At 45.8% G+C, this 14,197-nt stretch overlaps 1 protein-coding gene across 1 annotated transcript; it reads left to right on the top strand.

The window, feature by feature from the left end:
- Positions 1-1,121: 1,121 nt before the first annotated feature.
- Positions 1,122-14,170, top strand: ZXDC (ZXD family zinc finger C). The gene is made up of 10 exons (XM_029996033.2): positions 1,122-2,291; positions 2,821-2,973; positions 3,938-4,016; positions 4,130-4,260; positions 5,226-5,396; positions 5,969-6,654; positions 7,377-7,461; positions 9,312-9,484; positions 10,781-10,882; positions 11,950-14,170. Exons 1-10 carry the CDS (start codon positions 1,175-1,177, stop codon positions 12,034-12,036), a joined length of 2,784 nt encoding a protein of 927 aa, XP_029851893.1. The 5' UTR covers positions 1,122-1,174; the 3' UTR covers positions 12,037-14,170.
- Positions 14,171-14,197: the final 27 nt, after the last annotated feature.

Here is a 14,197-nt window from a genome sequence, read left to right as displayed (position 1 = left end):
AAACTGAGCAAACCTTTCTTTTCCTAGGATCATGAAGGAAAGTACTGCAAAGACCTCCATAGGGAGATGAGGCTGGCTAGGGGCAGCCAAGGACAGGAATGACCCCACACCCAGTGACAGCAGTGGGGTAAGGGGATTTCAGAGGAGGCCAAGCTCAAGCACCCAGGGACTTCAGACTCTGCACAGATGGCTGTGAAGGTGCACGGTGGAGCTCTGGGTGTACCTACAGCTCTATGGCAAGAAGTACCAGCTTCCCTGGAGCTGAATGTGCCTGGCCAGCAGTCTCCCATCCTTGCTGTTGGAGATTTGATGCTAAATTGCTCAGCGGAAAGGGGAAATAATTTGCCCGGTGGAAGGATCACAGCACCACCTGCTGGGACTGCAGGAGGGAGCTCGTGTCGTTTCCATGGCAAATACAGGATAATTTTCCCTTTTCCTTAAGTACTGGAGTGCCAGAAGCCTGCTAAACATTCTCCCAAAGACAGCTTTGCCCGAGAATGAAAAAAAAAAAAAAAAAAAAGCAACTGTTTTATGCATTAGCTGAATTTGCAGGGTGGTTTTGCCTGGGTTCAACTGACTTCAGCATCAGCATGTCATCTGACAGCCTCCTTCTCACCCTCAATCTTTGTCAGCGTTTGTCCCTTTTCCCTCGCTCCTTTGCAGGGTGCTCCCCGCACAGCACCGCAGCACTCCTCACCGCCCTCCTGCGCTCGGGTCCGCAGGCCATCTGCATCGCTCCAGGCTGGTTCATAATGCTATTTTCGTACTTCCACCGAAGGCGCACAGGACGTTTTGCTGAAGGGTTTGCCCACGTTTAGCTGCAAGCGTAGAACTGCTCTGCTCTGGCACAGGGTAACAGGAATCGATGCCGGAATAGCCCCCAGACGCCGAAGTAATTCCAACCGTGCCGTCCTGGCTATCGAGTAGCTGAGCGGCAGCTCGCCACCGAGCCTGCCCGACGAGGGGGGAGGCCGAGCGGCCCCGGGGCAGCCCCCGCCCGCCCCGCCGGCGGCCGGGCCCCGCTCCGCCCCGTCCGCGACTCCGCGCTCCGGGTTTCCCCGGCGCCTCCCGCGCCGCGCCCGCTCCGCTGCGCCGCGCTCCGGGTTTCCCCGCTGGCCCGCGCCGGCCCCGCCCCGCGGCTCCGGTTTCAGCCGCTGCTACAGGGACCCCCAAGATGGAAACGCAGGGGCTGCCCGCCGCGGAGGCGGCCCGGGCCCGGCCCGGCGCCCAACATGGCGGCCCCGCCGCGCCGCCCGCCGCCCCGCGCCGCCCGCCGCCGCCGCCCGACTGGGAGCCGGCGGCCGCCGCCGCCTCCTCCTCCTCCGCCGCCAGCACCGCCGCGTCGGGCCTCTACGTGAGCTTCCCGGTGCTGCTGGTGGAGGAGAAGCCGGAGCCCGGCGCCAGCCCGGCGCCCAGCCCCTGCGCGCCGCCGGCGGGGCCCGCGCCCGACAGCGACGGGCTCCTGCTCGTCTTCAACGTGGTGCGCGGCGCGGCCGAGGCCGGCCCGGGCGCCGGCGAAGCGGGGCGCGCCCAGCCCGGCCCGCCGCCCGCCGAGCCGCCGGAGGAGGCCCCCGGCTCGGCGGCGCCGCCGCCGCCGCCTCCTCCCCCGCCGCCGCCGCCGCTGCCCCCCGCCGGCGGCGATGGCGATGGCGGCGGGGCGGAGGACGGCTCCTTCTCGGGGACCATCACCATCAACAACCAGAGCCTGGTGGTGCGCATCGAGAACGGCGTCCTGACGCTGGGGCCCGGCGCCGAGCAGGCCGCGGGCGCCGCGCCGCCGCCGCCCGCCCCGCCGCCGCCGCCGCCGCCCGCCGCCGCCGCCAGCCCCGCCGAGCCGCCGGGCGGGCCGCGGCCGCGCTCTCCGCCGGCCTTCCCCTGCCCGGAGCCGCGCTGCGGTGAGGCCTTCCCCCGCAAGCAGCAGCTGCGGCTGCACCGCCTCTCGGCGCACGGCGGCGGCGGCGGCGGGGAGGACGGCCGGGGAGCGGCGGCGGCGGCGCGGCCCTTCGGCTGCCCGGTGCCGGGCTGCGCCTGGTCCTTCGCCACGGCCTACAAGCTGCGGCGGCACCTGCACTCGCACGACAAGCTGCGGCCCTTCGCCTGCGCCGCGCCGGGCTGCGCCAAGCGCTTCACCACCGTCTACAACCTGCGGGCCCACAGCCGCGCCCACGAGCAGGAGGCGGCGCACAAGTGCGAGGCGTGCGGGCAGCGCTTCCCCAGCGCCGCCCGCCTCGCCGCCCACCGCCGCCGCAGCCACCAGGAGCCCGAGCGGCCCTACCGCTGCGACTTCCCCGGTAAGCCGCCGCCGGGCCTCTTCCCTGCCCTTCCAAACGGAACAGCTCGCCCGGGTGAGGGGAAGGGGGGGGCGGGTCCCCAGCCCGGAGTTCTCTGCAGCGGCTCGGCTCGCTTTTCCTCGCCGTCTGCCCCTCCTCGCCCTTCGGGACGCCCCCCGAGCGTCGAGGAAGGCCCCCGCTCCACGCCGCCGCCGTGACCGACGGGGCAGGTTTGGGGGCTGTTGGACGCTGCGCCTTCGCTGGTCGGCCTTGCGCTGGTGTGGTGAAACGCCTGCTTCGGACTGCCGCGGCCGTCTGCCTTAAACCGGGCTGCGCGCGTTTTGGTTGCCCAGCTCGGCTAGATAATCGTAATGCCTGGGAGTAACGTAGTTCGGGGTTGCGCTGTTCGGTTTTTCCACGTACCGGGACGTAATACGCTGGAGACAGGATCACGAAGGTCCCCCGCTAAAAGTTGGGAGGGTGAGAAGAATGCAGTTCTCCCGACTGGGTTTTGTATCGAGCTGACGCGCTGTTTCCCTTCTCTCCCCAGGCTGTGAAAGAACGTTTATTACAGTGAGTGCGTTATTCTCCCATAATCGAGCCCACTACAGAGAGCAAGAGCAGTTCTCCTGTTCGTTCCCTGGCTGTAACAAGCAGTATGACAAAGCCTGCCGACTGAAAATCCACATGAGGAGTCACACAGGTATTCGTGAGGGTGACTTGTACCTGGGGAAGTACGTGCAAGATAATATGTGGGGAGCGGACTTAGTTTGCTGGAAAAACTGAAAGTCGTGAAGGGAGAAAGGGTGACAGGAGTTATTTGGGGTCAGTGAAAACATTTGGTTCTTGGCCTTCTGGGGGGTAGGAGTCCGCTGAATGAACTTGCCAAAGGTAACGTGGCTACGAACATGCAAAGCTGTGGCTTTAGGTGCCTGAACTCTGTTCAGAAAAATTATCCCAGCTATATTCCCAAGTTCGTAGACATTCAAAACTGTGTAAATTCTGATCTTGGTCAGAACAAACAGCTAAAAAACTCTCAGAAGATGTGGAATGTATGTACCAAGGTTTGGCACAGCAAGAAGATAATTTTCAACTCGGGCACTCCTGACTTGCAAGGACCACTGCTAAGCTGACATCCAGCCTTTTAATGTTTTAAAGACAATTGTGTCTAGTCTCTACTGTCCTCTGTTTTCCTGGTTTCGTGGCTTTACAGCGTAGGTTTTGGTGTGGTTTTTTTTTTTTTTTTAGGTGTCATTTTTGTTAAGTTCATAGATGTGATGGAAACCAACCATGTAGTTCACTGTATTGTAATCAACATATAGTCACAGGTCATGAAAACAGGAAAAAAAATTTCAGTTGCGTTTCTGTTTTGAATAATGCTGTTATTGGTTATTGAAGCACCTTGAAGATAGCTCGGATTAATATGAGATAGATTGATAATTATCTACGCTCCCTGATGCATAGGGAAAGATGCAATGGCCTTGAGTTAAAGAAGGCGCGGATTGCACGAGAGGGAAGGGGCATCACAGCACCCTGCAGTGAATTGCAGGAGAGGGTGGTTGAGTCGTCTTGTCTTAAATTAATTCAATTTAAGCAGCTTTAGAGATTTTCTAGTAGCAGCGTGTATTTCCGTATTAGATTATTAATGTAACCTTTCTTTGTTTAAGGTGAAAGGCCTTTCATCTGTGACTTTGAAGGTTGTGGCTGGTCTTTCACCAGTATGTCCAAGCTGCTGAGACATAAAAGGTAGCCTTTTCTGATTATACTGTCCTAAGTCACTTGCTGTTTGTTTGTTTTTCTTCCAGTACTTAAGCAGCACTGGATTAAATCATGCCAATGGCAATTTCCTTCCCTTGTAGGAAACACGAAGATGACAGGAGATTTATGTGCCCAGTAGAAGGCTGTGGGAAGTCCTTCACAAGAGCAGAACACTTGAAAGGCCACAGTATAACTCACCTTGGTACAAAACCATTCGAGTGTCCAGTAGAAGGTATTGTTCCACTCTTGTATGTGTTAACTGGTAATCAGTGTGTATATTGCCTAAAGATTGTGTGCGTTTTCCCCAAATGCAAGCTCATTACAGGATTGGAACAATTTAGATGAGTCTTCTAACGGAGTTTGAAGAGGTACAACTAAGCAGAAGACATTGTAACTGAATGAGTGATCGTTCTGAAATTTATGGATGGATTGCAGAGAAAACATTGGTTCATGCTCTAGCTTGATTTTTTTTTTCCTTTTTTTTTTTTCCTTTATGATGAACAGGACTACTTTATTCTGGAAAATTATATTTCTGATACTCAGCTTCTGTAGCTCAGCTTTTTCACTTGATTAATCAGAAGTAGTGAAAAGTGGTCTTGTCCAACGGCTTCAAGGCCACGTTTTTACTGTTGTGACATGGCATCTCAAGCATTCAGTGGTTGTGCTGTGGTAGTCTCTGCTGCTGAGATGGTGGATGGCAGTGTGACTGGTATCTGTTGTGGTCGTACGGAAGGCTCGCTGATGCTCTGAGGGTTTCTTGGCACTACCTCCATCACTTCAGTAGGACTCCAGGAGCAAAGATTTTGGATCTAATCTGGAATATTTTGCTTCATAAAGTAAAGGAGCTCTACTTGGTGATTGTTTCTCCTTTTAATGGTTTTGCCAGCAGTTGTCATGAAGAGTTTACATTTGACATGCCATAGTGGGGAAAGGTTGTGCATTACACTGAATGTAATGTCAGAAACAGGTTGTCAGAAGCAGGTTGTTGAACTATCCTACCCACTGAGATGTCCTTGATGTAAAACGAGGAAAAGACATATTTGGCTTTCTTCTGACTCCTCTGAAAGTATGCACAGGTGCTGCAAAATTGCAAATAGAGTTCTGCAGAGCTACTCCGATTTGTTTTGTTAAGACAGTAAATACGAACATCAGATTGAAATTAGGTGAAACTTTAAAGTCTTGTATATCTTCTTGCAGGCTGTTGTGCAAAATTTTCAGCACGAAGTAGCCTGTATATTCACTCCAAAAAGCATCTTCAGGATGTGGACTCATTAAAGACTCGTTGCCCTGTATCCAGCTGTAATAAATTGTTCACTTCCAAACACAGTATGAAGACACACATGGTCAAACAGCATAACTTCAGCCCAGGTAAAGTATTTGTTTCAAACTGTAGAGGGTGCAATGGAAAAACTAAATGTTTTGTTAGGGAAAATGTGTATTTACTGATGTTGAAATCTGAGCCCCATTGATATGAATGGCAGAATCATCACCAAGACTGCAGTTGGTTTTCCCCCCGCTAAAATTTTTGGTGGGACCTGTAACTGAGTATCAGAAGGCGAGACTTGAGCTTGACCTGCGTGAAATTGCGAGAAGTTGCAGCTTTTTTGAATGAAGTAGAGCTTGTCCTCCTCCATGCCATCTGTAAAATATGAGCAAGGACTAAAAGCACTTTTTTGCACTCCTTTTTCCACTCCTTTACAACCTAACTTAGTCTGGACTGCCTGCCTTTTGGCAAGTGCTTTTGTAACTGAAATTTCTCAATAAAGGAGTGAACTCATTTCAGTAAGCTTCTTTTCCTTAAATGTGCTTTCAGGGAATTTGGGAAGTGTTTTAGTAGGCTGAGAATCTAGAGTTCAAAGCTTCCTCCTTTGAGCATTCATATTTTTCCTCCTCATTGTCTGATGAAAGGTCTGTCTTATAACCAAACCCTTCTCTTCCAGATCTCCTAACTCAGCTTGAAGCAACCAGCTCGCTCACACCCAGCAGTGAACTCACTAGTCCGGGACAGAGCGATCTCAGCAACATAGACCTTGTATCCCTCTTCTCCAACGTGTCTAGTAACAATTCTGGAATTGCAACAGACATGGCGCTAGTGAACTCTGGAATTGTCACGATTGATGTTGCTTCGGTGGGCTCAACGCTTGGAGGAAACCTACCTGTCAGTAACAATTCTTTAAGCCAGGCAGTCGATCCCTTGATACTGGTGGCTAGCAGCGATATGCCGCAAAGTTTGGACAGTTCTCTCTTGCTGGGAACCAGTGCAACAGTTCTACAGCAAAGCACTTTAAATTTGGATGACGTACAGACTGTCAATGCAGAAGCCTTGGGTTCGCTAGCATCCCTGTCGGTGAGGAATTCCGGTCAAGATGTGCACGGTTTGACGTCCAGCAATAATTTAACAATCGACACAGCCACTTTGACTCCTTCTAGTAGCCTCGGCGGTACCAATGTGCCTGAGTTACTAACGCCAACTAAAGTTGAACGTAATTTGCTTCCTAGCTCGGACGTTGTTAGTCAACAAGAGGGCAGCAAAGTAGTGACGCAGTTCGTCTTCTCCAACCCTCCAGGGAGCTACAGTGCACAGAAAGAAATGGATCTTGGCACAGTGACTGGCAGCTCATTTTTGGTATGCAGTAACTGTATTAATTTTTCCCCTAGATGACTGAGACACCCTGACTTTGGGGATATCCATTGCTACTTATACCTTATAGGGAGACCTTTCTCTCAGATTCTGCAGATCATGCATTTTGACTTTTTTTGATGAGGGATGTAGAACGTTGAATAATGTGTTGTCAGAAGTAGATTCAGTGTGGTGATAAGTTCTCTTAAGAAATACTAGAATTCTGGTGGGGAGAGTTAAGGGAGAACCTTTCAAAATAAGGGATTGAAAAATAAGCGGCCATCTGTCTGAGGATGAAGTGGAATTTACAGGAATACCCAAGAATACGTGGTATGTCTTGTGCATTTCATTCCAGGGAAAGATTTGTGCTGGGAGAGTAACTGAGACATTTTCATCTCATTCCTTATCCCCGTTTTAAGTACACTTCCCTTTCTGCTTTACTATGTTACTGCAGACTTAACTTTCTATTTACATGACAAAGTAAATGTTTACACTGTTAAAATCTGAACACTTACAAATGTGGAGCTAACTTCTTTTTGTGTTGAACTCTGGATATTAAGTATATACGGGGAATTTATTGAAACTAATCAGAAGAGCATGGGAAACTAGAATTCAGTGTTTGCGGTATAAAAGATAACTGCAACTGAGAACTCATTAGTCTGTATTCATTGTATTGGGTTGTTCTTGCATTCAAAAAACTTTGCATCTCTTGGCTTTTTTTTTACTAGGAGAGCAGTGGGTCTGCAAGAACAGACTACAGAGCCATTCAGCTAGCCAAGAAAAGAAAACAAAAAGGGAATGGGAGCAGCACAGGTGAGAAGCCATAGATTTTGTTAAATTTACTAAATACAATTATTTAGGGGTTTTGGCAGTGAAATGGGAGCAGGTATCTGAATACATTCTTAAATATCCCATCTGGTTTATTGCTAGTTAAAATAATTATGCATGTGGTATACCATCTGTTACTCGGGATAATCACGTTCTGTGGAATATCAAATTCACAGTAAGTTTACAAAGAAATCTGCACCATATGTTTCATGATTGTTAACAAGACGCTATCCCTCCATCTCTTCATCTGCTTTTTATTTTCTTATTAAAACAAAAAAAAATTTAAGGTCACTTTGCTTTGTGTTGTTTGTGCTTTTGGTTTTACCTAGTGACTTCTCTTCTACTCAGTACAGACAATGAAAACATTGGCTGGATTTGTTTTGCTTCTGTGTTTCACTTAGTAACGGCGTGTATGCAGCATTAAGGAATTTATTTCTTCGTTGTCTAGAAATACTCTAAACATCTCTTTTAGGTTTTAGCCTTGTAGAGAGTTCTTGTGCAAGGTAACGTTTAGGTCGTGATTCCAGATGCGTCCTCTTTCTCTTAAACTGTAGTTTGACTCCAAAGCTGTCTGATGTGAATTATACACCGTTACTTTGTCAGATCAAATGTGGTCCATGGCTCACTAGACTTGCACAAGCTCAGGTGTTTGAGTTGTGTCTACCCTTGGGGCTTACATATCATTCATAATACTGCTCATAAACTATATATATATATGTATAGTTTAGTTCTTCCTTGCTGTCTCTTAGACCTTCCACCTCTGAAAATCAAGGTGATAATTTTTAAGGTGAGTTAAGAGACTAGTTCTGAGTTGAGCACTGTCATGTGTCTGTATTTATAAAAGGCATACTTGCATACATTCTGTCTAGTTCAGTGAATCATCACACTGAAGGATAACTGCTGTATGAAGCTAGTTCTAAGTGTGCTTGTATTATCAAATGTGCATATATCATCAAACTTGTCTTTTGGACATTAGTTTAAAAAGATGATTGCACTTAATCTGCATGTCTCTTAAAATGACCACAGAAAATTCCTTTTTCTGTTCCTACTCAAGACTCCCAGTAGTCCACTTTTCACCAACTGTTGTCTTAATGGTTCTATGTGGTTCTCAAAGTGGTCTAAAGAGTCTTGTATTTCTAATTGGTTTAACTAGGTTGCACGAACACTGTAGAGGGAAGTTCAGTGTTTAAAAAGAAGTTATCCAAGCCTTTTATTTACTACACATTTAAAAAACAAAAAAACCCATCCCTGAAACAGCTGACAGGATTGTATCCTTACTTTTATTTAGATTAGGTTTTTGGTTTTCAGCTTGTGATACAAGCAGCTGGTTTGTCTTGTTTTAAACTGAAAAATGCTTAAGGTTGGGAGAGTTGTACTTCTGTAGCCCGTTCTACCTAACAGTCCTTGAAATCTGTCTGGAAATAGATGAGCTTCACTATGCTCTTTTTACAGTTTGGAAAAATGATATACATGATTTCTCAGGAAATGAGTTGCACAATTAAAAATAGAAAATGCAGTTCTACTTCCTAATTCCTTCCTATAATTCCACAAATATGCTTATATTTCTGTGCTACCACAGGGGTGAGCCCTAAGCTTAGCAGTTTGTGATGTGGTTTTAATGGCATTCATGTAAAAAGATGCTCAGTCAGCAGTTGGAGTTCATCAGCTGATTACTGTCTGGCCTTTTAGCAGTTGTCAGATGGTGCTTAATTATATTGCATTCTTCCAAACGTTAGCTGTGTAGTGTCAATAACTGCATAAAATTGAAAAATACTAGCAGGAAACTTCGGCAAATTGCTTCTGACCATCTCAGTGTTAAAATTCCTGTCTTTTAGGGGCATCTGGCTCTGGTCAGAGGAAAACCAAGGGTGGTAAAGTAAGCCCTACCAACTTCTCATCATCCACTCCTGGCAGTCGGCTGGGTGGCAACATAGTTTTGCCAAATGGAGGGCTGACAATAAGGGACCCTGCCACTGGAGCCCAGTATGTGCAAATTCAGCTTCTTCAGGTAAGAGCTGCAGAGGAAAAACATGCTAATCTTCTCCGTTACCCAGACTGGCACATTTATGGAAGAATCTATCTGTGAACTCAGGTACTACTGCCCCTAGGTGGGATCTTGAGATCTGCAGTATGTACCATACTGCATTAGGGCATTTGCCTGCAAGAAGCATTTTCCTGGGAAGTTTATATGAAACAGGCTTTAGAGAGATCTAGAAATGCCTGAAAACAGAGCTGGTTCAATCATACAACTGCTGGGGGCCCAAACAGATGCACTGTGGAAATGGGTAAGATGTTTTTATTTGGTTTAGTACTAATATTCAGTCTGGCCTGGAACATATGGGCACTGTAACTGTAGGGAATATCCTTCTTAGGCTGGATATACTTGATGCGGGAAACACTGTGGTGGAACTCAGGGTTTTAGCAGACTTCCATTTTGCATGTGAGAGTTGTGATCCTTCAAGGACTTGGGAATTTCCGAGTTTGGACAGGCAGTTATGAGAGCAGCAAAACAGATGCTACAATCCTGTCCCAAAGTACGGGGTAATTTTTCTTGCAAAAGGAAGGGATTACTAGCATGCATTAACTTAGGGGGTCCATGGGAGTATGACTCTTTCCTCCAGTCGTCTTCTTTATTGACACCCTCCCAAATTCTTACATTAGTCCACCTCTCTCTCACATAGAAGGTAAGTGAGACTGACATGAAAAGATTCCTGCAAAATGAAGTTTCAGCCTAAACTGTTACTTCTCTAAACTGTTGAAATAAAGCTTAAGATTTTTTTCTAAAAATACCTGGTAATCGATGTGGGCTGATTAGTGGAGCATGGTGGGTAATATGCTTTTGGCCAAGTGTATATCTGTATAGTATCCAGAGAGAGGGTAAGTTTCTTCCACTTTATTCCTAACAATGTATGGTATGGTGGAAGCTATGGACAGAGTTCTCCATCTAGTTTTCTGATGGGTGTAAACATTTGTAGCTTTTATGTTAAGTATCAGCTTCACACAACATGATGAAACTTGTTGCATATTTCTGAGTGGACGTTTGTTGGAAGATGAACCATTCCTTCCTTTTCAGATCTTGCCAATTTTCCTCGTTGATTATAATAGGATAATAGGTCATACACTGAGCTAGGCTCAGATTTAAGTGGTAGTTAGCTTTCCACATATCTTTGTGGGTCTAGCCCTTACTAGTACAGTGCAGTAGCTTTATCAGATTTTTTTAAGATTGTGAGGCTGAGTGAAATTAGGCATATTGTGCTGAGATGCTTGGGGGTCTTGTAATTGCATCATGTTTCTGCATTCACAGGATGATTCCCCGGGAGAGGGAGATTTGCCCTTTCAACTGAGCTCTCAGTCCTCCTCATCACATTCTCAGCTTACAGTGGATTTACCTGTTCACATACTTCAGGTACAGCATGTCAGAGCTGATGGGTTTTATTGCCTAGCTTGAAAGTGAAGACAGTTTACTGTGAACACTCTGGTGTTCTGCCTAATGAAAATGCCTTGTTTTCCATTGGGAGTTTAATTTCGCTTACAAGAAGTAGTAAGCAGAAAGCTGCACTGCAAGATTTATCTTGTGTATGTTACCAACCTTTGACACGTCATAGGTCGTTGTTTTTCTTCCTCTGTTACAGAGTAATGAATAACTAAATGTAACTCATTTATTACTGAAGTGCCCCATCCCTGTTTTCCTGATCCCATCCTGCAGATACTAAGTGGCTCAAGAAAGAGGATCAGAATTGATTATGTCACAGGCTACAGGAGGGGTGGGAAGTGGGAAATAAAATCCTGAGCCTAGATTTCAGAGCAGTGTCTATATGGGAATGGCAGTTAGATTAAAAAGCCTGCTTGCTGCTACAGTGTCTGGTTTCACTACTTGCCCTTGGTAACTACTGGGTGTCAGTGTTGTTTGAACGCAGAAAGCTTCATATAGCTTCTTGCGTAAATGTTTTGTTATCTGCTGTTCCAGTAAACTGCATGTTAGTGAGTAGGAGCAGCTGAGCACTGAGCAGCAATGAATGATTAGCATGTACATAAATCATGTTTTCTACTTGACCATGTGGGGCTTTGGTTTTGATAAACTCTGCAATGCAGTTATTCTTACTATGTGTGCTTGTCCTGGATAGAAAATAAAGCTTTTGTATTTAAGAGGAGCACCTTACCGTGATAAACCTGGAAATACAAGAAGAGTATTAGGATCATTGGCCACGGTAGAGAGTTAATAGAGGAAAAGCAAATAGTCAGTGATTTTAAATTTGTCTCCATTAGTAATGCTCATCTGAAGTGTTCCAAAGAAAAACCGTAGTGGTACTGTTTGAGTGTGTCCCCAAAGTAGGAAAGCTTTGCGTTTCCTCTAAGCCATGCAGAGCATTTCTCTGGTGTTGAAAAAGTGTCAAGGTAATCTTACTGATAAGCGCTACAAGCATCTAGAGGTGAAAGCACTGAACTCTTCATGCTGTCTGTTTGCTTTAACAGGAACCACACAATTCCACTGAAGATGATGCAGGTTCTGATAACTCTCAGTTCACTGGAAGCACAATAAACTTACAGGATCTGGAATGACCATTATTAAGAACAGTTACTTGAAAACAAATTGGGCAATCATGTCTTGACAGAGTGAGATAACTGTGTGGGTCTTTCTCCAAGGAAAACAGGAAAACTAGGAGTACTGGATTATGGTTGCACTCTTTGCAATTTGCTAAGGACAGTTGCAGCTGAAAGATTTTCTTAAAAAAAAAATGTAAATCCCACTTGATGTGCCTGTGTAAGATACCCTGTCTGCCTGGTGTTGGAGAGACTGAGGCAGACTGCTGTACAGTGTTGTTTCAGGGAGAAGTACTGTATTAAACTTCAAACTGAGGTAATATTTACTGTTTTCACAGGAAAGCAAGTATTCTACAGCTAACAAGTACAAATTTACAATTCTGCCTATGACAGTTAAAACTTTCCTTCCATTGGTCTCCTGCTGGAGCCAGTGACATTGAGGAATTAAGAGCTAAAATTTGGAAGTGTTTTCCACACACACAAAAAAATAATTTTTCGGCCCCTGTGTTTTGGCAGAAAACTGGAATGTAATACGTAACAAAATTAATGTCCTATGCCATGAAAATGAGATGCTCTAAAATCTTTTTTTAGAAAGCTAGACTCTAAATGTTAACTTAGCTGTGAATCAGTTTGTAGCTCATGTTGAGTTTCTCCCTTTCCTTGCTCCTGTGTCCCAAATACTTTGCTGAATTCTTCCAGCAAAACTTGAAGAAGAAAACTGCAATAGATCTGTACTCACTGTAAGTGATTAGCTAAGAGTCCAACAGCATCTGAGAGAGGTTTGTTTTATGTTTGTGTTCCCTTTTTTGGGAGGAATGTTGACTGTCACGTAAATTTAAGCACCTTGATTTTATCTCATCTATAAACTGCTGCCAAGTTACCTGTAAACTGGCCACTACCTTTTTATTTTGGGTTGTTTTGTTTTTTTTCAATTGAACACTGTTAACACTTGTTCTTTATTGATATCCTAGAGTATCACATGCACGTGGAGCTTCCAGCTGGTTTACAGAATAAGCAGTTGTCAGAGTATTTTATGAGGGAAGAAGAATTGTTACCTAGGAAGATTTGCCCCACTGAAAAACGGCAGTTTCTCTTGGGGGCGGGAGGAGAGGTTATACGTACTGTACTTATCTGGATTGCAGACACCTAAATAAGTATAGGGTTGTATAGGAAAAAAAAAAACAAACATGCTTTGGTTACATTTTACGGTAGTAATTTAAATGTTTCTTATGGTGATGTACTGAATGCCTGTAAAATTATGTATAGGAGTTTGATAAAAGGGTGTATGTACTGTTTTTTATTCTCAATGAGGTGTGTGTGTATGCACGTATGTGTATTTTTTTTACGAAATAAGATATGTCATGCAGGAGAACGTTGTGATCTTTCTAATCTTGCACATATTTATTTATTTTACAGTTATACTGATGTTGAATTCACACGAGGTCATTCAGAAATGCTTTTACTTCCTGTGCCTTTTGAACTATGTATGTGTCCAGATAAATGCTTTTTTTGGTTGAAGACTTGGGGAGAAAAAAAGCATACAGGTTACATTCAACTTCAGATCCTGATTTGTAGGCAGTATTATATCCTCTGGTTGAACCAGTTTTATTTTTCTATCTTTAGCTGAACTGAGCATTGAGGTCTTTCTGTTCCTCTCATCCTGAGTTTACAGCTTATGTCCAGGGAATCTCTTAACCCTCTCAGGTTGGGTTTTCAAACCAAACTAATTGGTAGATGAGATCTTCTACCTGATGGCTGTGACTGCAGCATGGAATCCACTCCTGAGAGGTAGAAAGGTTGAGGAGGCATCATGCCGAAGGGACTACTGGGTCTTGCTCTAGTGGTCACCATGCTCTCCCTGGAAGCTGAGACACTTTGAGCTCCAAATGCCTGCATTATTCTGTTCTCAAGGACCATACCAGTTCTTAATCTATTAAAATGGCCAAGGAACACTCCATCTTTTTATGGGACTTGCAACCAAATCTTTCTACTTCTGAAAATGTACCTCACTCACTCAGCTTTGTAAGTGAATGTAAAGTGCTAACCTCTTGGGGCCGAAAATGGGATCACTTGGCTTGAACTCCATTGCTGGCAATGGATACCTGAAGAACTGCTGGTGCAAAAGGGTTAATAAAGCTTTTTTTTTATCGTCCATTTGTCACTGGGTATTGTTCTTTGT

The sequence above is a fragment of the Aquila chrysaetos genome, chromosome 20, assembly GCF_900496995.4.
Source record: "Aquila chrysaetos chrysaetos chromosome 20, bAquChr1.4, whole genome shotgun sequence".
NCBI classification, from domain to species: domain Eukaryota; kingdom Metazoa; phylum Chordata; class Aves; order Accipitriformes; family Accipitridae; genus Aquila; species Aquila chrysaetos.
Note: the sequence above shows the minus strand (reverse complement) of the source record. Positions and strands in the feature narration are given on the sequence as shown.

Bases quoted from the DNA above. Each gene is read 5' to 3' on its own strand.
- ZXDC (XM_029996033.2), top strand. From the start codon at position 1,175: ATGGAAACGCAGGGGCTGCCCGCCGCGGAGGCGGCCCGGGCCCGGCCC. The intron at 4,261-5,225 runs GTATTGTTCCAC...ATCTTCTTGCAG, and splicing joins ATTCGAGTGTCCAGTAGAAG to GCTGTTGTGCAAAATTTTCA. The intron at 6,655-7,376 runs GTATGCAGTAAC...TTTTTTTACTAG, and splicing joins TGACTGGCAGCTCATTTTTG to GAGAGCAGTGGGTCTGCAAG.